General features: G+C 56.3%; 2 protein-coding genes across 11 annotated transcripts in view; one reads left to right on the top strand and one right to left on the bottom strand.

The window, feature by feature from the left end:
* The window catches only part of KCNG2 (potassium voltage-gated channel modifier subfamily G member 2), a 55,437-nt gene extending 52,068 nt beyond the window's left edge, over window positions 1–3,369 (top strand). The window contains 1 exon segment of the mRNA XM_038525704.1: window positions 2–3,369. Within this exon segment, the coding sequence (XP_038381632.1) occupies window positions 2–382 (381 nt within the window). The 3' untranslated portion in view covers window positions 383–3,369.
* Window positions 3,322–26,756, bottom strand: part of SLC66A2 (solute carrier family 66 member 2) — a 45,281-nt gene continuing 21,846 nt past the window's right edge. For 4 of the 10 annotated variants that reach the window (XM_038525706.1, XM_038525709.1, XM_038525710.1 and 1 more), the window contains 2 exons: window positions 14,886–15,102; window positions 3,322–5,596 (listed from right to left, as the gene is read on the bottom strand). In XM_038525706.1, the coding sequence (XP_038381634.1) occupies window positions 5,389–5,596; window positions 14,886–15,102 (425 nt within the window). In that variant the 3' untranslated portion in view covers window positions 3,322–5,388. Of the gene's footprint in view, window positions 5,597–6,702; window positions 7,470–10,984; window positions 11,271–14,877; window positions 15,103–26,756 lie in introns of those variants that run through there. The other 6 variants (XR_005353260.1, XR_005353259.1, XM_038525711.1 and 3 more) reach the window with 6 other exon arrangements.

Raw genomic sequence — 26,756 nt, 5'->3', positions numbered from 1 at the left:
GAGCGCGAGCTGGGCGGGCGCACGTCGCGACTTCTCCAGCGAGCCGGCCAGCTACTGGTGGGCCGTCATCTCCATGACCACCGTGGGCTACGGCGACACCGGGCAGGCGGTGGCGCTCAGCAGCATCCTCAGCGGCATCCTGCTCATGGCCTTCCCGGTCACCTCCATCTTCCACACCTTCTCGCGCTCCTACTGCGAGCTCAAGGAGCAGCAGCAGCGCGCTGCCAGCCCCGCGGCCCTGCGCGAGGACAGCACGCGCTCAGCCACCGCCACCGCCACCGCCACCGCCACCGCCACGGAGGGCAGCTGGCCGGGGCCGGGCGGCGCGGGTCAAGGCGGGGTCCCCGTGCCTGGGGTGTACAGGACTGCGCCCCGCCAGTAGGAGCTCGGCCCTCCCTCGCCGCCCCGCCCCCTCTGGAACCCTTTGCTTCTGGCTCGGGCGGGGGTGAGAGGCGCCCCTGCACCGGCAGTCAGCCCGTGCCCTTCTCTCCTACTTCCCTTCGGATCCGACTCCGCCCAGAAACTCCCAGCGAGTAGGGGAAGCCACAGGCCACACCTGGCCCCAGTGGAGCCTCAGCCGCCGTCCTCCGTGGCCACGGCGGGCCCAGGCGCGGCACCTCAACACGTGACAGACACAAGGGGGACGTGAGCACAGCCACCCAGCTCGGGGTGGGGGGGCGGCCCTGACCTCTGACCTGCCCCCTGCACTAGCTCCGGGGTTTTCCTGGAGGCCTCCTCACTCGTGCTCCCCTGAAAACGCCTCCGCGGAGCCCAAGGTGTGCCCAAGGTGTGCAAGCTGGCCTCGGGCCCTTCCCTGGGGTCGCCTCCACCAGGGGAAGGGGGAAGGGGGCAGGAGCCCGACGCAGCTCCCGGAGGCCTGTCCTCACCAAGCGCCAGCAGAGTCTGCTGGAAGCCCAGATGGCAGGAACTTCCCAAATCATGTCACTTTGTACTTTTTCATTCTAAAGAGCAGAGCCAGGACACTGGAGACACTGCTGCCATGGCCGCGGGGAGAAGCGCCTGAACCACCCCAGAGGGCCCCCCCTGCGCCCCCCTGCCATCCCCCACCGAGGGTGAAGCCAGAGCCAGAGAGGCTGAGGGGGTGCTGGGGGTGGCCTTGCCCCGAGGCCATTTGTTAGGACGCCGCTGTTGCCCGATAAACCACACCACTCCCCTGCCTCTCCAAGTTCCTTGGGCCAAACCAGCGTCCACCCCAGGCCGGGAGGGCTTTCCCGTGCTCACGGGGACTTGGCAGGTGACCCGGTGGGACACATCTGCCTGCACCAAACCCTGCGAGCACAGCCCGCAGTATCTAGTCCCACGGCAGAGCCCCATCCCCACACTGTGCCCCCAGGCCAGGGGTTCTTGAGGACCCAGGGCTGGATCTGGCAGGATTCAAACCCCAAGCCCCAGCTCCACAGGCGCACACTCCTCTCTCTCCTCCCTGCAGGCGCTGGAGCACCTGGGCTCCGCCTCAAGTCTGTAGGGACAGCAGGGAAGCTGACTTCACCAAGATCAGAACGGGCTGAGGCCCTGAACCACAGGGAGGTGAAGGCTGTGTCCCCCGCCCCCCCACCCCCCCCCATCGATCCCGCTCAGATGCTCACAGCACCTGAAGCAGGAAGGGATGCAGCCTCACTGTCCTGGAGGGACCTGGCCTCACAGGAGCACCTGCAGCTTCTCCTTGCAGCCCACTTCCTACATCCCTTGGGGCAGGTCCCCAGCTCCCTGCTGCAACCCCACCTGGAGCCAAGGCCAAAGGAGGAGCTGCCAGGAGAGAGGGCCGGGGGCCGGGGCCACTGAGTGCAGGCTCCAGGCAGATGGGACCTAGGGCTTAGCGGCGCATCCTCTGATGTGCTGGGTCGGCTGCCAGCCCACAGGGTGGACCCGGGTACCCATACACCCCATGGTGACCGCGCTCCCACAGTGACGGCATGCGGCTTGCTCAATGCCTGCTACCTGGTGACATGGCGGGCTGCAGGTGCCCAGGGGATGCTGTGCTCGGAGGCCACACTCAGGGCATCTGATCCCCTGCTCCTCAACTGGCAGGGCTGATGCCCTCCAGGGCAAACTGCATTTCCTAAGTGTCACCAGGAAGACCTCCAGGAACACCCCGGGGCGTCCCTCCAAGGAGCAGGCCAGTGTGGGGGGACAGCCTGAGGAATCTGCCCCTGTGCCCCTCCTCACTGTGGCTGCAGTGGCTCTGACACCACCCAGAACCCCCAAGGCCCGCGAGCCCTCCAGGACGCACCAGGACGTGCACCACGGGGGGAAGCACACAGACCAGCCCCCCTCACAGGCCGGGCCCCCTCGGGCGGTGGCCTCACTGTCCCAGTCTGGTCGGGGGCCCAGGGACTTGCCAGGTCCCTGCTGACAAGATGTACTAAAACAGGTAGGGAGGCCTGCGTGTGGTGCTGATGCACAGAAGCAGGGCGGGAGGCAGGGGATGTGGTCTGCGAACAGGACACGGCAACCCCCAAGTCGGCCCAGGGCATCACTGGGGGGACACGGGCTCTAACAGCTGTGGGCCTCGGTCCACCATGCCCCGTGAGCTCCAGAAGGCATTAGGACTTGGGCCTGCGATGCTCAGGGGCAGCAGGCACCCCCTGGGCCTCAGGGCTGCTGTCCATCTCGGCCCAACTGCCCCCCCCACACTGAGCCTGGGGCCCCACTGCCATCCCACCCTGGCAGGGGTCTGGGCTTCCCCCACATCAACTGCACACCTTCCACCCCGCCTCATGTGTGCACAGGGCTTCTCTGCAGCTTGAGCTGCGGCCACGTTCACGGCCATCCAGCTGCTCTGGGTTCCTGGCAGCCCCGGGGGCGGGCGGCACCTGGTCCCTCACCCACAGGCGGGGCGCTATCCCCACTCAGTCCCATCCCAGAGGCTGCCCCAGGGGAGGAAGGGCTCGTCCCCCTTGTCATGCAGTTACTGGGCCTGGTGCCACCCAACAGGCTGCTGTGTGCAGATCCAGGCACGGGCCCTCTCAGCAGGGGGGAGCACAGGTGTCCCCACTCCACCTCCCTGCTCCTCAGCAGAGCCTCAGAACACAGGCTACAGGAAAGTTCTGAAGAATCGAGATGCACTCTGGGCGCCCAGGGGGGCTCAGGGGTCAGCTCAGGCCGTGACCCCAGGGTCCTGGGATCGAGTCCCACATTGGGATCCCCACAGGGAGCCTGGTTCTCCCTCTGTGTCTCTGCCTTTCTCTCTGGGTCTCTCATGAACAAATAAAATCTTTAAAAGAACAGGATGTGCTCACAAAGGCACCTTTGTCTACTTGCATTTCTCATTTCACTGCTGGAACTTTTACTGCATGAACGTAATTAAAAGTTAATTTTAATTCACACATCAGAAAGAAAGTAAAAATCCACACAAGGCAGGACAAGGCCCATGCGGGAGATGCGCACCACCTGAGGGCCATGCGGCGTCACTGGCTGGACCAGCTCTGGGGCCAGTGCTGGGGGAGGGTGGGGACGCAGCCAAAAACTTAAAATACGACTTTGGTGTATCTTCACCGTGTCTTTTTCATATTGTTGATATGTCACCCCCACATGTAAACTGTCTCCATGAAAAAAAAGCTGCTCAGTACAGACCGTGCCGTCGCTACTTGCAACACAGATGCCTCGGCTCCCCTCGTCCTCAACGGGCCACGTGGCCTTTCTCTGAACACACTTCTCAGCCTCCAGGGGCACTCGGCGCTTGATCTCTGCAGGCCCAGCGTCACCAGCAGGAGGCCCCACCTCCCAGGGGCTGGTCTGTCCAGGGCGTGCAGAGACGGCAGCCCGGGCCTCACTGGGGCAGCGTTGACCCCAAGGAGGGGCGCCTGCTGTTCCCTGGGGGCCCCAAGTGAAGGGAGGCCCGGACACAAGGCCCCCTGACCAGGGCCCTGTCCCTACCCATTCACAAGGCCACAGTGGATCCATGAGGGCTTTATTGTGTTCGAGCCACAGTGCTGACACAGTCTCCCCAGCCAGGTGTGTGCGGTCACAGCTGTGGCCCCTTCGTGTGTAGGAGACAAACGTGCTCAGAGCCTCTGATAGCCCAGGTCACAGCGAGGACCCTCACGCGGACACTCAAGAGTCCACAGGAAAACTCAGGAGCAGCACACAGCTTTGAGGGCAGACACCACTGAGCTTTGGCACCGCCTGTGCTAACATGCCAGAGCTGCCCCTCTGCCCAACAGAAGGGAGGCCACATGGAAGCATCTAGAACACGCAGATGTGGGCGGCCTGGGAGCTTGCCTGGGGCCATTGGGCACAGCTGAGATGCTCATGTAGAACTGGAGGGGAGGGGGATGCAGGGCGACCGAAGATGCCCGCCCAGCCCCCACCCTGGATGGTCACCCAGGCCCGAGAGCTAGGCACGTGGGGACACCCGCCCCACAGTCCCCTCTCCTGACCTGCAGGCCCCTCCCTGCCCTGGAAGACGCATGTGGAAGGCCCTATGCTGCAGGTGTGAGCAACTCCCAGGATGTGGGGGGGGAAAGCCCACACATGTGGCCCTCCCTGGGGCAGGGGTGCATCATCTGCCCAGGCCTGACCCCAGGCCCCTGGCTTTCCTGGGAGCACACGTGGACTACCCGCCCCTGCACCCCCAGGACTTGTGGGCAACTCCGGGCTCTGGTGCCAAGCCCCTGAGCATGGACACAGGTTGCCCCTGCTACCTGTGGCGTCTGCACCAGCATCTTCAGGATGCCCTGCACAGCCCTGGATCCACTGCCACCTGGGGCCACGTCCTGAGTCCCATGAGGCAGCTGCACTGAAGGCAGCTCTGATGAGGCCAAGTCCGGCCAGAGGAGCAAGAGCACCCGTAATGGGCATCCTCGCGACATCCTTTCCACAGGAGCAGGTGCATATAAAGCCCCAGCCACGCTCTGCAGGCCCCGGCCACCATCACCTTCGGTTACATGCTGGCACCAGGGCACCCACCGTTTGGGCCATTCAGAGGGCAGGACCACGTTCTCTGTGCCACCTTCCTTGCTCCCCAACCCCACCCCTGCTGAGGGTCACCCAGGCTGCAGGCCCCGGGGACCCCGCCCGTCAATCCCCAGACCCCAGCAGGCTGGAACCCAGTGGAGGATTCCCGGCACCCTCTGTCCAGCAGTGGCCTGAGGTCTGCCTCTTCCTGGGTCCATGTGCATGTTCCAAGTTCCAGACAGGCGTGTTTTGGGAGGAAGGAGGACACACTTGCTTGTCCATCACCTGGGAAGCGGCTGCAGCCCAGCCATGGGGTATGAAGCCCACTCCACTCGTCCTTAGGGTGAGCGAGCACAGACGTCGGCACCAGGCCCCCAGCAGCCCACCCGGACCCACAGAGGCCAATCGGGATACCAGCAGCCGGGCTGGCGCCCCTGCGAGAGACACACATCCTCATCTTCCCCAGATGCCTCAGAGGGCCTTGGCACTGGCTGGGTGTGCCACATGGGGGGCCGGCTTCTGGGGGCGGCGGGCGAAGGCATAGGCCTGCCCCAGGATGGCCAGGTCCACCAGCACCTGCAGCAGGCCGCACACGGAGAACTGGAGGGGTGCACCATTCAGCAAGAAGTAGGCCGTCTTGAAGGTGTCACCGCTAGTCCACATGAGCACCATCTTGATACTGTGGGGACACAAGCCAAGGGTGAGGAGCGCTCAGGACACAGAACAGGGGCTCAGGACCCCACACCCTTCCCATCCTCGCCCCGAGGCCACCGCGTGCACAGTCACAGGGACCAAGGCCCCTCAGCTGACACGGTGGCAGGGACCATATGCCCTCAGAAGCACCCACCCCTTAGGAGACTCCCCGTGGCCCCCAACGGGAGGGGGATGACCACCCCGACAAGGTGTTCCAGGGGGCCCAGCAGGCAGGGACAGCAGCCACAGCCCGCAGATGCCGGCAAGCAGCACTTGGCCACAGGGACGGGCAGGCCGTGTGCAGCCCTTCTCCCCCAAGCCTTCCCACCCTGGGGTCCCCAGGCTGCACCCACGGGGACAGAGGACAAAACCAGGGGAGCCACTGCCCTTGGGAATCCCTGCTGGCTGGACCCTCTCGCTCACAAGATCACAGGAGGGCGATTCCATCTCTGGTCACAATGCCAACCGCCCCCCCCCCCCCCAACATCCTAGATTCGCCGCCGGGACAGGGACCCTCTGTGAGTAAGGAGAGGATCACCGTGACCCTTGCACACACATCCGGGCACGCAGGCCCCAGCACCCCGGCTGCCACCCAGGGGGCCTGAGCCCCGCTGTCTAGTCACAGCAGACCCAGGTCCACTGGTCACATAGGTGACTGACCAGCACTCAGCGGGAAGGAGGGGATGGAGTCCCCAACACAGAGGATGCACACTGACTGCAAACACCTGGGTGGAGGCAGGAGCAGGGTGAGGGCGGGGCCGACACCTGCAGCCCTGGGGATCCTCACACCCGCCACCCCAGGCTGGTTCTCGTTCCTAGGACCGAGGACCAGAGTGAGGAGCCTGTCTCCTGTACCCCCGCCCAAGGCCCTGGCAGGGGCTCAAACACTGCTCTGCGTGCCCTCCACCCACTGGGAGTCAAACTGGCCGTGCGGAACCCAGACAGGAGGTGGGGAGCTAAAACCTAAGGCCTGGGCAGCTGCGCGCTGCCAGTCTGCGAACAGGACGTCATGTCCAGAAAAGCCCACTGGTGCACCGTATCCAGGCTGTGATTCTGGCTCACAGCATTTCAAAATTTTCGGGTTTTGTTTTGTTTTTTAAAGATTTTATTTATTTATTCATGAGAGACACACAGAGAGAGGGGCAGAGACGCAGGCAGAGGGAGAAGCAGGCTCCATGCAGGGAACCCGATGAGCGACTCAATCCCATGCCAAACTGCTGGGCCACCTGGGCCGCCCTCAAGATCTTTGTTTTGAGTTAGTGGGTAATTGTGCATTTTAAAAATCCAGATTTATTATCCAAAACAGATCCTGCTTTCCTGGCTGCGTTCAATGTGTGACATTGGTGCTCAGCAGGTTATGACGGGATACGTGTTTGGGATTTGCTGAACTTGTCCAATCTGTAAGTTTATTGAACATCAAATTTGGAAAGTTTTCGATGTTTCTTTGGCTATTTTTGTCTGCTCTCCACCCCTTCTCTCCTCCAGACTCAGATGACATCAATGTGAGATTTTGGGTACTTTCTCTACTTTTCTCTGTTGTTGAGAATGTATGATTTTCATAAACGCATCTTCCCCTGCCTCCTGCACCCCACCCAAGTACATTTCTGTTGGGCTTTACTGTATTTTTTTTTATTGAAAACGCTCAAGTGGTGTTCTTAGCGCCATCTCTGAGGAGACGCCCAGCTTCCATTCACTTCCAGAGCCCTTGCTCATCTCTGGGTTCCTCGCGGCCGCCGCAGAGTCTGCTGGTTGCCTTCTCAAGAGCTGTGCAGGTTTCCTGGTTCTCATTCGAGTAATTTTGGTTTGTATCCTGGACACTGTGCACGTTACAGAACGAGGCCCCGCCGAGAACTTCCATCCTAATGACAATGGACGCAGTCCTGTTCAATCTGCACCTGAGCTCAGCTCTGCTTCCGGGGCCCATGCCATGTGGGCAGTGCACGGCAGGTCCCCCCTCCACGGCCAGTCCTCCACACCCAGGGGCCAGTCAGGGCCCCACCCATGACATTCCAAGGCCCCTCCCCAGGTGTGTCCTACCCCCACCTCCCTGAGCTGCCTCGGGGACACTCTCCTCCATGGCCTGTGGCTAGAGAACCAACAGCTCCCGTGTTGCAGCCCCGCCATGCGTGCCCTATGGTCAACAGGCCTCAGGTCCACATGGTGGGTGGACACATGGAGAGGGTAGAGGCATGGGCTCCCTTGGCTCTTAGGGGAGGGGGACCTGCCCTCGCAGAGGGTGCCTGCCTGCCACCTGGGGCCACCAGGACGGGGCCCTGATGTAAAAGATCGGCCACAATGTCAACACCCAACACCGACTTCACCCCCCTCCCGCATGCAGAGCAGCGGTGGCTCCCTTGGGTGCTCGTCTTCCCACCAGGCACGGGCCTGAGGCTGGCAGGGAAGGGAGGGCATGACAACCCTTCAGCCACACACATAGGGGGCTCTGGTTCCCTGCCCCCAACCTCCCCCTGACCTGCCCCTGCCCCCAACATGCCCCCCGACCACCCCTGACCTGGCCCCGATATGCCACCGACCTGCACTGACCTGCCCCTGACCTCCCAAGACCTGCCCCCCAACCTCCCCCAACATGCCACCAATCTGCCCCCGACCTCCCACGATCTGCCCCCGACCTGCCCCCAACCTGTCCCCCGACCTCCCCGATCTGCCCACCTGGCCCTGTCCCTAACCTGCCCCCAACCTGCCCCTGACCTGCCCCCCAGGCTTGTGCCCAGGCCTCCACTTGTACTCGAGGGCAGAGATGGGCTTCTGCTGCTGGCCTCATGAAAAGACCTGAGATCAGTGGTCGGGGTCTGTGTTCCCCAGTGGCCCCCTTTCCCCAATGGGTCCCCACCGACAGGTGACCTGGTCAACCCTGGACAAGGATTTGTCACCCGAGGTAATAAAGAGCCCTCCCATTCCCAAGGCTGTGCCTCTGCCCCTATCGTCCTTGTGAGGACTTCAGGGGCCACAGGAGGGCTGAGCCTGCAGGTGACTCTGCGCCATCAGGACCTCAGGGCTGGATGGCAGGAGAGGAGCGCAGGGAGCAGCAGGTGGTGCCCTTGGAGCTGCAGGGCAGGGGCTCTGGCTACTGCACAATTGAGCTATTGGGGGGAGTGGGGGGAAGGCAATGGACAGAGCAGAGCCAGGGGCCCCGTGAGGACGGCCATGTCAGGCAGGGGTCAGGGTCAGGGTTAGGTCTGCGCCCCCAGGAGGCCACAGGCACCGGGCACAAGGGGCTGAGATGCCTGCCTTGCCTGCACCATGGAGGCCCCACTCAGACCCTGCAGAACCAGCGCGCCCAGGACAAGCTCCAAGAGCAGCCAGGCATCTGCAAATGGCCACAAAGACAAGAAAGCAGTGACTCAGACATGAGTCTGCTTCCATTTTACAGAATTAAGAGCTCAAGGTACAGTCTCCCCCCGGAGATGCATAAATGGTGGCAGGAGGCGAAACAACTCCCTCAAAATATATAAAACCTAACGAGTCACAACGACCCAGGTGGCAGGTGATGCAACCACGGGGGAGCAGCCTGAGTGGGAGGGACGCCAGCCATGTCCCCCTCCTCAGGCCAGGCCACCCCAGAGACAGGCTGCTGGTCCTGGGCAAAGCTCCCGGCCCCCTGACCTTGCGGGAAGCTGGCCAGGCTGTTTACGGTGGCTCCATGCGGCCGGGACATCCCAGAGGCAGGTGGCACACTTCCCATGGGGCAGGCAGGCCAGTCCCAGAACCCCCCTCCCGGGCCTGCCGGAGCCCCTCTGGGCTCTAAATGCACAGCTGCACTCTTTACCCCCCCACTGCGGATGGGAGGTCACCCGCAGTGGGGAGAGCTCCCCCTGATGTGAGGAACATTCTGGGCTGTAGACACCTCACCCAGCCTTGGCCGTCGGGCTGGCTTCTGCTCAGGGTCTGGAACGTGACAGCCCCACCTAGGTAGGGGCTCAAGCTGTCCCTGCCTGGTCCCCTGCGGGAAACAAACACCCCAAGAAGGACCGTCCTTGTGCAGAAACCCGGGCCCAGGGGTACAAGCTCTCAGTTACCCCCTGACCCCGAGGTGTCCACCCCTGCACCTCCTGGGACTGCCCTGAACCCTGAACTCCCATCACCCAAACCACACGAGGGATGAACCCCAGAAGTGGGGCTACGACTAGTACACACCAGGATGTCCTGCAGCCCCCGCCTCCTTGGACGCAGCAGGCTCAACCTGCCAGAGTTCCATAGATGACAGAAGCCTGGACTGTCACCTCCCAGGCCCCAGGTTGTGTCCTTGCTCTGGCTGGATTCCTCTCCCCTCCTGACTCCAGCGGGGCCCCTGCACCTGGACCCCCCGCCCCCTCCACTATCTAACCCAGGCTCCCATTACCTCACTATTGGCTCATTCTTCCTCCCAAACCATTCCAAAAATCCCTCTCAGCCCATCCTGCTCTGTTTGGAGTCAAGTCTAAAAGCCAACTGGTGCTCAAGAGACAATGGCCAAGCTCCCAGCCTGCCCAGCCTCTTCCAGCACCCACCAGCTCAGGCTGGCCAACTCCCACGGCCTCCCCAGTGCCCCTCTCTGCTCCCTCCAGCCTCAACCCAGACCTCCCTCCCCCTTCCACCCATCAAAAGCACTCCAAAATTCAAAATCTACCCAAAACACAACCCAAAGGAGTAGGTTTTTGTGATCTTGGGTTAGCCAGTGGTTCCTTGGGTAAGACGAGAGCATAAGCAATACAGCCACACACAAATACACTGGACTTGGGCAAATTTAAAATTTTTTGTGCTGAGAAGGGTAATATCAGGAAAGTGAAAAGACAACCCACAGGATGGGAGAGAAAAACTGGAAATCATACACCTGATAAGGTTCTAGCCGCCAGTGCATATAAAGAACTCTACAAATCAATAATAGAAAAATAAACAACCAAATTTAAAACTGGGCAGAGGACTGAGCACACATTTCCCCAGAGAAGGTACACAGATGGCCAACAAGCACATGGGAAGATGCTCAACATCATTAGTATCAGGGAAATGTCACCAAACTCAGCAAGATCCGCATGACACCCACTAGGGCGGCTGCAATCAACAGGCCACGGAGGACAGTGAGGACGGGCAAGGATTAGAACCCTCACACCCACTGTGGACCCAGCACGGCAGCTTGAGTAGGGAGACACAAGCTGCCATCTGACCCGGCAACCACCCCACTCGCATGTTCCAGGAGAAATGAAAGCACAGGTCCACGCGGACACTTGCATGTGAATGCCCACAGCAGCGGCATCCCTAACACCCAGGCGTCTACTGGCTGAAAAACACACAAAACAGGTCTCAGCAACAGGCACTGCGGCGCCTACACAGAGGAGCCCGGGAACACCGCTGGGTGAAAGGAGACACGAGAGACATCTTACAACATGACTCTGGTTATGCGAAGCACCCTTAGAGATCGCAGGGAAGGGGCTGCCAAGGGCGGGAGGCCGGGAGCAAAGGAAGAGGGATCACCAGCAGGTTCGAGATTTCCTTTCCGGGTCATGGAAATGTTGAAACGTTAGACGGTGTGGTGGTCGCACAGCTCCATGGATCTTCGAAAACCCATCCAATGGTGCGCAGAAGCAGTAACGGTGCCTCTGGGGAGCTCCGCACCCGCTCCAGGTGCTGCCTTCCCACCCGGCTGAAGCCTCCGCCGAGCTCACCTGAAGGACCAAATACAGGTTTCTGACAGATTGTGACGCTGCAAGTCATGCATCACAGCTTGCGGATCCACTGGTCCCTCACTCAACGGACACTCGGGTTCTTTTGTTGTCAGCTGCCGTGAGATACGCAGCCGTGAGCACGGGTACAGTCATCTCAGGCCCCGCTTCCAACACCCCAGGCAGACGCTCAGGACTAGACCTGCCAGATCACATGGTGACTCCGGTTTTTTATTTCTAAGGTGGCTTGGTACTCTCCTCCACAGTGGCTGCCTGGCCCAGCCTTACCGCCGCCGTGCACGGGCTCCCGCCCTCACCACCCTTGCTGACACTGGCTGCTCTTCTGTCTGAAGGCAGCCTCCTACCTGTCCTACCGGCGCCAGGTGGGGCCTCAGCAAGTCTCCTCTGCATTTCCCTGATTAGTGGGGCCAAGCGTCTTATGCTTATTGACCACATGCATGTCTGCCTTGGAAAAAAGTGTTTTCCAGTCTTTTGCTCATTTTTAATTGGGTTGTTTCTTTGTTATCAACTTTTAGCAGCTCTTTCTATATTCTCAATATTAAACCCTTATTGGATAGATGATTTGCATTATTTTCTCCCATTCTGTAGGTTGCCTTTTTAATCTTTGGATAGTCTTTTGATGCATCAAACCTTTTGATTTAATAAAATCCAATGTCTTTTTTGTTTGTTTCTTCCCATGCCTTTGGTGTCACATCCAAGAAATCACTACCAAATCCAGCATCGTGATGCTTTTACTTTTTCTTCTAGGAATTTTATTGTTTTAGGTCTTACATTTAGGTTTTTGATCCATTTTGAGTTAATTTTTATCTAGGATGCCAGGTAAGGGTCTAACTCCATTCTTTCGCATGTGGATGTCCCATTGCCCCAGCTCCATTTGTGGAGAAGACTGTCCTTTCTCCACTGGATGGTCTTAATGCCCTTGTGGAAAATCATTTTACCCTATGTGTAAGGGTCACTCCTGGGCTCTCTGCTCTATTCCATGTCTTTATGCCAATGACACACTGTCTTGATTACTATACCTTTGCAGTTATCCTTGAAATCTGAAAGTCTGAGTCCTCTAGTTTTACTCTTTTTTGAAATTGTTTTAACTATTTGGGGTCCCTTAATATTCCACATGAATTTTAGGACTAGTTTTTCTATTTCTGCAAAAGAAATCACTGGGATTTTTTTTTTTAAGATTTTATTTATTTATTCATGAGAGACACAGAGAGAGAGGCAGAGACACAGGTAGAGGGAGAAGCAGGATCCCTGCCGGACACCTGATGTGGGACTTGATCCCAGGACCCCAGAATCACACCCAGACCTGAAGATAGACACTCAACCACTGAGACAACCACTGAGTCCTTCACTGGGATTTTGAAAGGGATTCCATTAAATCTGGGATTGGGGGATCCCCGGGTGCCGCAGAGGTTTAGTGCCTGCCTTTGGCCCAGGGCGCGATCCTGGAGACCCGGGATCGAATCCCACGTTGGGCTCCCGGTGCATGGAGCCTGCTTCTCCCTCTGCCTGTGTCTCTGCCTCTCTCTCTCTCTGTGTGACTATCATAAATAAATTTTTTTTAAAAATCTGGGATTGCTTTGGGTAGTACTGACATTTTAGCAATACCAAGTCTTCCTGTTGTGAACACAGGATGTTTTCCCATTTACTCAGGTCTTCCATTCCTCTCAGCAGGGTTTTGTAGTTTTCGTCGTACAAGTCTTTTAACCTCCTTGGTTAATTTCAAGTATTTATACTTCTCATGTAACCATAAATAGAATTGTTTTTGTAATTTCTTGAGTGCCCTGCAACCTGCCCTTGGTGGCGCTGGGGGATTAAGCTGTTGTGTCATTTCCTATATTAAGAAGCTTGAATCTTGAGGCATGTGGATGGTTCAGTCAGTTGAGCGTCCAACTTTTGATTTCAGCTCAGGTCTGATCTTAGGTTATGAGATCGAGACCCGTGTAAGGCTCCGTGCTCAGTGGGGAGTCTGCTTGAGATTTTCTCTCCCTCTGCCCTTCCCTACACCACTTGCACATACTGGCTCTCTCTGTAAAGTAAATAAATCTTAAAGAAAAAGCAGCAGCAGCAGCTTGAATCTCTGCCTTCTAGAGACATCTGTGGACTCGGCTTCGTGTCTGTGGATCAGAGCCTCCAGCCATAGTCACTGTCAGCCTCTGCTCTGGCCTGCCTCTGACCCTTGGATAGTCCTTTTCCATCACAAAAGTTTGGCCTTGAAAAACTGAGACAATGTTATATTCAATCACCAGGGTATCCCCTAAATGGCAGATACAGTAAGAGATGCCTACAGGATCCAACCAGCAATAGGAGACAGCTCAGGTGCAGCCACACACACGGGTAGGCTTGGAAGCAGCAGTACAGGAGCAACGTGAGCCCACTGAAGCCACTGTGGCCACAAGTCAGTGGTCAGCCTGAGTGAGTTTGCAGGCGCCAAGGGTCCCTGGGGAGAGGACACCATGCCCCAGCCACTGGACAGGCCTCCCACAGCACATTCAGATCCGAAGAAGCACACTAGTCATCTTCTTTACACTTCACCTGAATAGATACCCATCCAATGAGAACCGGGTAGGGAAGGGACTGTAGCCACATCATAGGAGGGGCAGCCAATGGGCCTGAGGGGGACAAGCACAGAGAAGATGCTCCGGGGAGGTGGGGTCACAATGCTCCTCCACACCTGGGCCCACCCTGGGAGGGGCTGAGGGTCTGCATGGATGTCAGGGAAAGGGGCATGAGACATTCAGGTACAGGACGCACGGGGGCTCAGCAGTTGAGCGCCTGCCTTCAGCTCAGGGTCCTAGGGTCCTGGGTTCCTGGGATCGAGTCCTGTACTGGGATCCCCATAAGGAGCCTACTTCTCTCTCTGCCTATGTCTCTGCCTCTCTCTGTGTCTCTCATGAATAAATAAATAAAATCTCTAACATACCCCCCTGCACAGGTGTACTGACACCTGAGGAGGGAGCTCCCCATCACAGGAAGCAAGCAAGTGCTAGAAGAACACCTGGCAGGAAGGACAAAGATTCTGAACAGGCCAATCCAAAGGTCCCTGTAATTCTGGTGGACACCCTGTTCCAGTGCATAGGTGACTCTCATTGGGTCGGGACACGACAGTGGAAGGCTCTCCCCAATGTCCCCAAGGTCTGTTCCACACTGGCCTCCCATTACTTGGAGCGCATGTGAAGACGTGAATGGCAACAGCACACATAGCTATCACCACGAGTGCCCCTCATGACACACATCCTCCGCCTCTGGAAGCCAGAGCACCTCTGCACACCCCCTGACTATGGGCAGAGCTCTCCCCTCACATCCCCTCTCCTGTGCTCGGCACATCCTTCCCACTATGATGCTTCAGGTTCAACCTAAAAGAGAGGCTCTCAGACCTAGTACCGTGAGCTTCCCCTCACCTGTTCCATGCTAACGTATCTGCTCAGGCAGCAAGACGCCAAAGGACCCATGTGCTCCAACCCAAGCTGTTCTTTACTTGGCAGCTGTACAAACAGGACTGAAAATATAGCAGCCAGGTTTGTACACATTTGACTCTGACCAATCATGTGGGCACATCGGTACCAAGAGGTGCAGTGAGATCGACACTTACGAGCCTACCTCATTCCCTCAGTGGACTGGTGGCGGTAGTTGCGGTAGAGCTGAGGGACACCTAGCATGGCTTCAGTCAGCACAGCCAGGAAGCCCAGGGTCTCCACAAAAAGGGCTGAGTCGATGGACAGGTATGTGACGTAGCCTGCCACGCCCGTGAAGGCCAGGACACATTGCACATAGTCCCCGAAGCTGCTCCAGTGCCAGAAGTGGTGAGGGTCAAAGTCTAGGGCAAGAGGAAGAGAGATATGTGAACTAGGCACACAGATCAAGGTCATCATGAGGAGAGAGGATGTGAACTGAGGCCAAGGTTATCAAGGGTACAGTGTCAGCTGAGTGAGGGGGTCAGGTGAGCGTGAGGGGAGGGGGTGAGCTGAGTGAGGGAGTCAAGGTCACCGTGAGGACAATATGGGCTGTGGGGCTCCACATGGTCTTGACCAAGGCGCTTGTGAGGGAGCCTCGATACAGATAGTAATTCAATGTAAAGATGGTAAAACCCATAAGTCTGCTACTGCAGTCAGTGGTACCAGAGCTGCTGAATCTCCCTCCTGGGTAGAGCCCTCGCCCTTCCCCTCCACAGCTGCATGAGTCAACCGTGCACCTCCGTTTCTTCTTCTTTTTTTTTTTTTTTTTTTAAGATTTTATTTATTTATCCATAGACACAGAAAGAGAGGCAGAGACACAGGCAGAGGGAGAAGCAGGCTCCACGCAGGGAGCCAGATGTGGGACTCAATCCCAGGTCTCCAGGATCACACCCTGGGCTGCAGGCGGCGCCAAACCGCTGCGCCCCCGGGGCTACCCCGTTTCTTCTGATGTAAGAGAGTAGCAGTATGACCTGCCTCCTATGGCTGTTCTAATAGTTCCGTGAGTTAATCTCATGACCCCAGTCGAGTGCCAAGCCTGTAAATAAGGGCCCGATGAAGGTACGTACTCATCATTGCTACCCACCTCACTGATAGAATGTTAATCGTTTGCTGGACACACGTGTCCTGCAGACTGAAATCTTAAGTGCTCGCAAATGAGCAAACTACATCAAGTTCCTGGGCTCAGGCAGATAAACATGGGAGTCCTGGGGACAGAAGCAGCTTCAGGAAAGGTCAGGAAAATGGGGTAAATACAGAGAGAACATGAGGGGGCATGATGCACCCCAAGACCAGCCTGGTCCTGACACCGGGAGGGCCTGGAGCCAGGGCACCGTGCGGGGCTGCAGGCATAAGTGAGGGCATGGGACGGCAGGGCTGGCCAACTGGGGCCGGGAAGTACCCCGAGGGGAAGAGCCAACCTGCACACATGTGCCTGTTCTCCCACCCAGACCCTCCCTTCCAGCCCCACCCCCTCACTCCACAGGAGAGCACTATCCTAAGTCTGAGCTGGAAACGGGGTGCAGACAGGATGGCCAGAGGAGGACGAACATGGCTTGTAGGAGGGATGTCATACCAGACTGAGGGTCCATTCCTAGAGCAGGGCTGGGTATGAGCCAGCTGTGCTGCAACACGGGGGTGGGCTGAGTGTGTGGGGAGCCTGGAACACAGGCTGGGGGCAAACAAGGGGTCCCCTATGGAGAACAGGAAACCATGAAGGATGCAGCAAGGGGACGAATCTCAGACCCGGCTGAAATCCCTGCCTTTGTGCCTGTGGCGTGGAGAGAACACAGTCAGAGGTGAGAACCTGGGCCAGGACTGGGATGACTGGGGGACATGCGAGTACGGATAGGGGCCCAGGGGCTTTAGGAAGCTGGTCTGAGTTCAAGGTGTCAGAAGCCTTTCTACTTTAGGTTCTCAAGGAGCAAGTCAATTAACAGATGACTAACAGAAAATCCTTGTCAAAAGTTTCTAAGACTGAAGCTAGACCCTTAACTCAGCATACACAAAAAATAATTCAAAATGGATCAAAGACCTAAACATGAGAGAGAAAACTCTTAGAAGAAAATATAGAGGGAAAGCTTTGAGACATTGCATTTATCAATGGTTTCTTAGATGTGACAACAAAAGCACAGACAACAAAAGAAAAAATAAATTGGACAATATCAAAAATGTAAACTTCTGTGCTTCTAAGGGGAAAAAGGTCTTTGACACTATTGGTTTTAGCAACAATTTTTTGGATACAACACCAAAAGTGCAAGCAACAGAAGCAAAAATAAATGAGTGGAAGTACATCGAACTGAAAGGCATCCGCAAAGCCAAAGAAACAACAGGCCAAACTAAAGGAGACCAACACAATGGGAAAAATATTTGTAAACTGTCACACTTACCAAGGGTTTATATCCAAATACATACAAAACTCATACAACTCAAAGGAAAAAAAAAAGCCAATCCAATTAACAAATGGTCATAGAACTAGATTAGACATTCCTCCAAAGATGACATCCTGATGGCCAACAGACACATAAGATGCTCTAGCTCACTCATCATCAGGGAGATACAGGTCAAAACCACAACAAGGTCCCATGTCACACCCGTCAGAATGGCTAAAATCAAAAAGACAAGAAACAGCAACTGCTGACGAGGCCATGGAGAAAGGGGCGCCCTCATGCCCTGTGGTGGGAGTGCAAGCTGCTGCTGCCACCCTGGAAAACAGCATGGGGGGTCCTCAAAGAGTTAAAAATGGAGCTGCCCTATGATCCAGCCATTCCACTTCTGGAATACAGCTAAAGGAAATGCGATCATTATTCCGAAGAGCCACCAGTGCCCCCCACTCCCTGCAGCACTACTCACAACAGACCTGGGAACAGCCTAAGCAACCATCAGGAGATAAACGGATACGAAAGTGTGCTAGACACACACACACACACACACACACACACACACAACAGATTATCCTTCAGCCATTTGAAAAAGGGGCAAAGGGATATCTTGCCTTTTGTGACAACACAGATGGATCTTGAGGACATTATGAGAAGTAAAACCAGTCAGAGAAAGACAAGCACTGCATGTTCTCACTGTTGTGTGGAATCCAGAAAGCCAAACTGACAGAAACAGAGAGTAGAATGGTGACTGCCAGCATTCGGAGGGGGGAAGAGGGGGGATGCAGTCAGAGGGCACAAATTCTGAGCCTGTGACGGGCAAGTTCTGGGATCTAATGCACAGAATGGTGACCGTAGTTAATGATGTCATAGCGTACACAGGAAAGTGGCTGGGGTGCCTGGCTGGCTCAGCTGGTGGAGCCTGCGACTCTTGATCTAGCCCTACACATCAGGTATACAGTTTACTTTTTTTTTTTAATTTTATTTATTTATTCATGATAGACACACACACACAGAGGCAGAGACACAGGCAGAGGGAGAAGCAGGCATCATACAAAGAGCCTGATGTGGGACTCGATCCAGGACCTCCAGGATCATAACCTGTGCTGCAGGCGGCGCTAAACCGCTGCGCCACCGGGGCTGCCCTACAGTTTACTTTTAAAAAGAGGGGAAAAGGGATGCCTGGGTGTCTCAGCGGTTGAGCATCTGCCTTTGGCCCAGGGCGTGATCCCCGGTGTCCTGGGATCGAGTCCCACATCGGGCTTCCTGCAGGGAGCCTACTTTTCCCTCTGCTTGTGACTCTCCCTCTCTCTCTGTGTCTCTCATGAATAAATCAATCTTAAAAAAATTAAATTTAAATTTAAAAAGGGAGGAAAAAGAAAGGTGTTAAGAGGATAGATCTTAAAGGTTATCTCCACCAAAAAAGAGTCATTATGTGAGGGGGTGGAACTGTTCATTGATCTTACTGTGGTACTTATTCCACAATATTTAAGTGTATTAAATCATCACACTGTACATCTTAAACTTAAAAAGGTTATACGGGGATCCCTGGGTGGCGCAGCGGTTTGGCACCTGCCTTTGGCCCAGGGCGTGATCCTGGGGACCCGGGATCGAATCCCACATCGGGCTCCCGGTGCATGGAGCCTGCTTCTCTCTCTGCCTGTGTCTCTGCCTCTCTCTCTCTGTGACTATCATAAATAAAAAAAAATAAAAAATAAAAATAAATTAAAAAAAAGGTTATACATCAATAATATCTCTATAAAGCTGAGAAATCTTTAAAAAAAACCTTTGTGTTTCCAAGGACACAATCAACAAAGTGAATGGGAAAAAGTATTTGCAAGTCAAAGGGCCTCATATATGTGTGTGTAGGGCTGAAGTCCCTGGGTTTTGGGGTGAGAGGAGGGCAAACAAATTGTGGAAAGAAAAAGGACCAAAATCTTCCCAAATGTTATGGAAACTCTAAGTCCTACATCTAAGAAGTACAACAGATCCCAAGCACAAGAAACACACAGAACAGCGTTCCACATGCTAGCAACAAGCCATCAGAAATTGAATTCTAAAACCATCAAATTCACAGCCCATCAAAGGGTAGGAAGCACTTAGGAATGAACCTGACGACGTGCAAGCCCAGCGGAAGCCAAGGAAGCGGCGCGGAGAGAAACCTAGGGTGAGATGCGAGCACAAAGAACGGCTTACAGACTGGATGAATGAGGACGCGAAGCGGCAGGAACCCACATGCGCAGGACGGGGGCGGTTCCGTGGGGAGTTGTGCACACATACCATGGGTCCAGCCAGCCCACCCCTGGGTGTGCACCCGGAGAAGCAAGCAGACGGTCACGTATGGATCAGAGCAGCGTCAGCGGTAACTGCCCAGCCTGGGAACAACCCACAGGCCTGCGGGCCAGTGGAGACACACACAATGCAACACCACGGAGCTCAGCCACGAAGGGACTGCTCGGTCACACTGCAACCGTCCACCCGCCCAATGGCCAGGCTGCAGTGTCTCAGCCCCTCCTGCGTGCCTGGCTCTGTAGCTCATCAGGCCCAGCTCCCGGAGGGACCTGAGGTCAGAGAGCCTCCTCCAGGCAACCCCCTACCGCAGCCTCCGGAAGTCAAGTGAGCCCCCCCTGGGGCATGCCCCCAGCATCTCATTAGTGTGACCAGGTGATGGCCATCGCCGGGGGTGGGGGGGTGGGGGGGGTGGGCAGAGAGCAGCCATGAGCAGTCCCAGGACCTGGGGGATCCCCAGCACCTGACGGCCCCCCATACCCTGCTCCACGCAGGGAAGACACACATTCCAGGTCCACCTCCTAAGTCACTAGTGCCAAGAAAAACTGAAACGACACTAAATTTTAATAATCTACAGAATACACATCATCTAGAATTCCTGGGATAGCTGAAGAAGCCACTTTCCTCCTGAACACGTATGTGATGCACAATAAAAGGACAACTCAATTAAGAAACGGGCAAGGGGCCTGAATAGCCACTTTTCTAGAGAAGATGCTCGGATGTCCAAGAAGCACACGAAGAAATGCTCCCATCACCCATCGTTGGGGAAATGCAGGTCACAGCCACATGGAGATGCCTTCACAGCTGTGATGACAGCAGTAAAGACAGTAAGAGGCCTCAGGGGCGGTGTGTGGAGAAACCTGATGTGCAGCTGGTAGGAATGAAAAGAGAAAACAGCCTGGACGTTCCTTGGTGACCGGGCGTGGATCGCTCCGTGGCCTGCGATCCTGCTCCAGTGTACGGGCACAGAGAACTGAAAACACGTGTCATGTAAAACCTCATGCACGAATATTCACTCAGAAAGGTAGAAACTGGGATGCCTGGGTGGCTCAGGGGTTGAGCGTCTGCCTTCAGCTCAGGGTGTGATTCCATGGTCCTGGGATTGAGTCCCACCTCAAGTCCCACATTGGGCTCCCTGCATGGAACCTACTTCTCCCTCTGCCTATGTCTCTCTCTCTGTCTCTCATGAATAAATAAATAAAATCTTAAAAAAAAAAAAAAAAGAAAGAAAGGCAGAGACCACCCAGATGTCCATGATGGACGAGTGGATAAGCAAAATGTGGTAGATTCACATCTGGAAATACCACCTGGCCTTGGGGAGGATCAAGCGATGGCATCCATGGTGGTGTGGTCTGATCTGGAAAACATTTTGCTAGTGGAAGAAGCCAGTGAGCAGAGACCACATCCTGGATTCCTCCCATACAGGAAACGTCCAGAACAGGCAAATCACACAGAAATGCCTAAGTGGTTTCCCAGGGTAGGGGTAAGGGAGACATGGGGGCTTATATAGGGTTTCTCTTGGGGTGATGGAAATGTGCTTTAAGTAGACATTTTTTTGACATAAATAACCTCTACACTCAATGTGGGCCTTGAACTCACAAACCCAAGAGTCACAGGCTCTTCTAAGCCAGCCAGGTGCCCAAGAAACGCTCTATAATTAGTGGTGATGATCACACAGCATTGCGAACGTACTAAAACCACTGAATTGTATACTTTAAGGTGATTAAAATGGTGAATCTGATGCGAATTTTATCTCAAAAAAGTTTTCAAGGGTAAATTTTACGGTACGTGAATTACATCCCAAAAAGCTAATTTTATTTATTTATTTTTTCCAAAAAGCTAATTTTAATACATAATACAGTAAAATAGTCTCTATGTATGTGATGTGTTATGTAAAGACGTAGAGAAATACCCAGTCTAGGAAGTACATTTTCCAATCCTGAAGTTAAAAATACTTCTCTTAAACTTCAAGTGTGAGGTGCTGTCATTTGCATCCTGAGCAATTTAAAGTAAACCCAGCAACGCATCCAACCACCACCTTGTGGGATGCATCACGGTCACTTGAGTGGCAGGGAGAGAGAAGCGGGACTCCTATAAAGCGGAATGTCCGCGAGGGTAATACCGGATAAATACAGAAATGAGATTTGCAGAGTTTAGATGCTTAATGAAAAGTATAGGTTCCTGATCTGTTCACACAGAACCAAACCTCTATACTTGAGAGGTTTCTACATCAGAGGTCGTCTCATTAATAATTTTTGAAAGAAGCTAAGAGAGGAGAGGCCCAGGGAAGGGCAGCCCCCAGCAGGTGCAGGTACAGGTGATGTGTCAGGAGGGGGTCTCCAGGACTGGGATAGAAAGGGGCGGTGCCCCAGGTAACCCACCATGTGGACCAAACTGCTCAACAGTTTCATGACCTCAACAGTTTCACGACCCACACACCAAACCCAGACACAACATGCTGTCCAGACAAGACCCGGAGATAAGGCATTGAGCCCTGAACAATGCTCCCAGGACTGGGGGCCAACCGGTCCCTCTCGGCCACCATCAGCTCTTCCCCTTGTGACTGCCTCTCAGAACTGATCTTCCTCCCTGGCCACTCCCTGGTCCCTGTGTGGGGAGGGGCCACGGGGCGCAGGGGCTCCAGGAGGCTGGTGAGGGTGACATCACACCGACCTGTGCACCCCCAGGGGCCCCCCTCAGGAGCCGGGAGCAGCGGGGCCCTCGGGCTTCATGGACATCCAGAGCCTCGCAGACCCCGCGGACCCCCCCAACAAGACACACCTGCATGCCCAGTGTCAGACCAGTAGGCAGTGCAGCCGCACCCCCACCGGGCAAATAGGTGCTCCAGCCCAGGCCACCTCCCCCTCCCCACCCAGGAGCCCCTCCCACAGGCCCACTCAGGCCTGAGCCCCTACAGCACATGTCCCCACTCCTCTGCACTCCCCCTGCCCCAGCCCTCTCTGTGCTCCAGACGCCCCTGCCCCCAACTCCCTCCCTGCCCCCCTCCCCTCATCTTTCCTCCAGGCCCCACCCCCCTCCCCCAGCCCATCGGTCCTGTCTCTCCCCCATACCCCCATCTGTCCTCCACCTCTCCCCAGCCCCCATCTGTCCCCCATCTGCCCCCAGCCCTCCATCTGCACCCCATCTCTCCCCCAGCCCTCCCCCCCCGTCTCTCCCTCAGCCTGCCCCCTCTCCCCCAGCTCGTCTATCCCCTAGCCCTACCCCATCTCTCCACAGGCCCCCCCCTCCATCTCTCTGCCAGCACCTCCATCTGCCCCCCATCTTTCCCCCAGCCCATCTATCCCCTGTCTCTCCCCCAGCTCCCCCATCTGCCCCCCATTGTCTTTCCCTCAACCCCCCTCTCTGAGGCAGGAGGTTGGGTGGAGACGGCTCCCCAGGGACTGACTCTAACTACCATCCATCAAATGTGATGTGAGAAGGCACAGAAGCTATTTTTTGCAGCTGAAGACTCTGGAATGAGAGCTGTTATGTCTGTCTTCTGGGGGCCCTGCCGAGCTCTAAGGTCACCTAACATGGAAGCACAGTGACCACACTGGCCCGAGGTCACCACAGGAACCTGCCCTGGAAGGTAGCCACACCTCCACAGGCCAACCAGGAGGAGGAAGGAAACCCCAGGCTCTGTGCCTCCCACTGACCCCCAAACCCACCCAGTTTTCCTGGTGTTTTGGGGGAAATCTTGGTGTTTTCTGCCACCTTCCTCAGCCTTCCTCACAGGGCAGCCCTGTTCCACCTGCGCACTCTCCAGCTGTCTCAGGGTCACACAGCCGGGCCCCCCAAGCCGTCCCTCCTCGCCCCATCCACTGGGGTCACCGCTCCTCCCAGGGTGAGGGGGCCCTGCACACACCAGGTGTCCCTGGGGATCACTGCTGACTGCCTTCATTCTGGAGGATGAAGAGGCCACACAGCAGGGCATCCTGATGCCCTCGGGGTGCCCAGGACGGCCCCATCGAAAGGGCTCAGCCCTATTGGTGACCTGGGCTTGGCATCTGGAGCCAACGTCCCCTGGGGCCAGGAAGCAGATGAGCACACACCCGGCCCCTCTCCACAGTCAGCACCCAACCCCAATACTGGGGGAAACCGAGGCAGAGCCCCCTGCTGCAGCGATGCATGGGATCGAGCCCAGACCCTCTTGTGATGCTGCCTCCAGGGGCCCAGGGTCAAGAGGTGGCACCACCACCCCAGCTGCATGACCCTGAGACGGGCTTGGCTTTGCTCACCCCACCCCTGCTCAGCCTCCGCTGAAACTCCGGCTTTCTGCCCACCACCTGTCTCAGGAGACGACAGGCCCTCGGTGAGCAGGTGGCACTCTGGCCACAGTCTAGGGGATTGTCTGGGCAGGAGGAGATGCAGGACCCTCCTGGGACCACCCTGGGCAGGGGGAGACTGCAGGACCCTCCTGGGACACCCCACCCCTGGCAGGGGTCCCTGCCAGCCTCCCCGCAGCCCAGGCATTGAGAGTGGACCTGGACGCCTGGGTACCATCACATGGTCCTACTGACTTGGTCTCACTTCCCTTATGGAGAGCTGGGGAAGCCCAGCGTCCACGAGGGGGCCTGGGTACCTGTCCTTATACCCTCGGGCCTCGTGGGGCCACAGAGGGCCTGGCCGGGCAGGGAGTGAGGCCGAGTGCAGCCCCCACCATTGTGGGGGGACGGCAGCACCCCGGCCCTGCAGCCCGACCCCTGGAGGGGCAGGTGGTGGTCGCCCCTGAAAAGGCCCCGTGCCTCTTGCTCTGTGTTCCACCCCAGCGGGTGGGGGTCATATCCTGACTGGCTCGTCCTTGTCGGGCAACACTGCAGACCCCACTGCAGGCCCCGCTGCAGAGCCCCCTGCAGACCCTGCTGCAGACCCCACTGCAGACCCCGCTAGAGATGGAACACATGTAACCCGAGTACAACCCCAGCAGGTTTCTGCTCCCACAGGTCACACAAAGCCCCCCCCCCCCCACCCCGCTCCCCGGTGGTCTAGGCCTAGGCCCTGAGAGGTGGGGGACGGAGGGCGGGCCGTGCTCCCTCCCCAGTGGCTACAGTGACAGCCAGGAGCTGCTGGAGAAAGCATGTGACCAGCCCCATTCAAAGGCCCCACATGCTCCTCGGAGCCCACAGTGGGGGCTTCTGTCACGCAGAAGCTGCGGGTCCCAGACTAGCCCCTGGGGCCCCAGGACAAAGGTCTGGAACTGACCCCTGGGAGCACAGAACCAGAATGGCTCCCAGCTAATGGCTTGGGGGGCCTCTGACAGACCCCTTCCTGTGCTGCTGAGCAAACAGGTGAGGTGGGGGCAGGTGCCTCTGATCGGACACCAACGAGCGATGGAGGCTCAGATCCTGCTTTCCAGAGGCAACACCGGAGACTTGAGTGTCACCAAGCACCAAGTCGGCAACTTATTCTCCCAGCTCAAGAAAACACGCCTGCACTCCCACCGCAACCTTGCAGTCTTCCAAAAAATATTTACGTGTTTAAAAATCAATTCTGCGTGAAAACAAAACCACTCTTACTCCTTCCTTCAAAACCCTGGATCAAACTAAACTGTGGCTCTCATCACAGTGCTTGTCTGGCAGCTCCCACCCCCCAGGCATGTCTGCTCATGTCTGTGACTCTCCAAGTGGCGCAGTCTGGGGACACAGCCCTGATCTCTGACCCCGCATCCTTGGGTGCACACCCCAACATGGAAGGGGGGAAGCCAGGCCCCCAGGGTGAGCACGGGGAGCCTCGGGGCCACCTGAGAAAGCCCAGGGCAGCTGGCCCTCTGGGGTGGGGTACGGCCACTCCAGCTGGAACCCCCCCAACAGGGACACAGCAGGTCAGCAGACAGCAAGGCAACCTGGCTCTAGGACTGACACCCTGCCCAAGTGTTCACCTGCACCACCACCCCTGCCAGCAGGCCGCAGCTGCAAAGGAGAGGTCTGGGGACCCGAAAGCCCCACTCCACCCGGGGGACTGAGTACAGCTAACCAGCAAGCAGGAACACCGGGCCGGGTTCAAAACTGCTGCCCTAGAGGGATCCCACTGTGACCCGGGCCGACCCCCAGCAGAGGTGACGTTCCTAAACTGCAAGAGCCTTTTCCTTTCATCCTATAGGATTTCTGGGCAGTTTTTTACTAACAATTTCCGCTGGGTGGGCCACCCGACACTGGACAAGAGGTCCCCAGTTGAGGCCCCGAGTTCCCGTGCCACCGACACACAAACAGGCTGCTTGCTCTGGCCCACAAAACCTCACCCAAGTCCCTGAGCAGCTTCCAAGCTGCCTCACAACACAAGCACCCCAGCTGCACTGAGCAGAAAGTACCAGAAGGGCCTGACCCAGATGGGCTGGGATACACAGCTCTTCCCTAAGTCAAAACAGCAACTTCACTTCACAGTTAAAGTTTTAAGGCTACTTCTAAACACTTAGTGGAGAACGTGACCTTCACTGAGGCAAACACAGCACCATATCAGCCCCTGAACACAAAACCAACTGAGGACAGACAGGCAAGGCCCCAAGTCCATCCTTCCGTGCAGCTATAAATAAAGACAAATGCTACTTGCCCTCCCAGCCTGGAACTTCCTGCTACTCTGGCCACCAGGGATCCTGTCAGTGAAACTGCAAGCAGGAGTGGACAGCAATCCCGGGGTGATGTCTCCCAGCAAAACAACATTAACTGCTGTGTCTTCTAAAAATCAACCATGTAGGGCAGCCCTGGTGGCTCAGGAGTTTAGTGCCGCCTTTAGCTCAGGGCATGATCCTGGAGACCCTGGATCGAGTCCCACATCAGGCTCCCTGCATGGAGCCTGCTTCTCTCTCTGCCTGTGTCTCTGCCTCTCTCTCTGTATGTCTCTCATGAATAAATAAATAAAATCTTTTTTTTCTGTATTTACTTTGTTTTATTTTTTATTTTTTAATAATAAATTTATTTTTTATTGGTGTTCAATTTGCCAACATACAGAATAACTCCCAGTGCTCATCCCATCAAGTGCCCCCCTCAGTGCCCATCACCCATTCACCCCCATCTCCCGCCCTCCTCCCCTTCCACCACCCCTAGTTCATTTCCCAGAGTTAGGAGTCTTTATGTTCTGTCTCCCTTTCTGATATTTCCTACCCAAATAAAATCTTAAAAAAAAAAAAAATCAACCATGTAAAATCACTGTAAAGTGTCCTCAGGCCACACAGCAATGAAGAAACTCTACTCTAGAAAAGACTGAGCTGTAGCCTGGTAGGGCTGTGGTCTCTCCCCAGGAGCAGCAGGTGCCCAGCACTTCTCATCCCTCAGCTCAGCTCCTAGTCTATTCCAGGCAAGAAGGGCACAGAAGTCAGGGCTCCCCGGCCCCTCCCAGCCCCATTCATAGGACAC

The sequence above is a fragment of the Canis lupus genome, chromosome 1 (assembly GCF_011100685.1).
Source record: "Canis lupus familiaris isolate Mischka breed German Shepherd chromosome 1, alternate assembly UU_Cfam_GSD_1.0, whole genome shotgun sequence".
NCBI classification, from domain to species: Eukaryota; Metazoa; Chordata; class Mammalia; order Carnivora; family Canidae; genus Canis; species Canis lupus.
The sequence above is the reverse complement of the archived record's forward strand: the minus strand, read 5'-3'. Positions and strand labels throughout refer to the sequence as shown.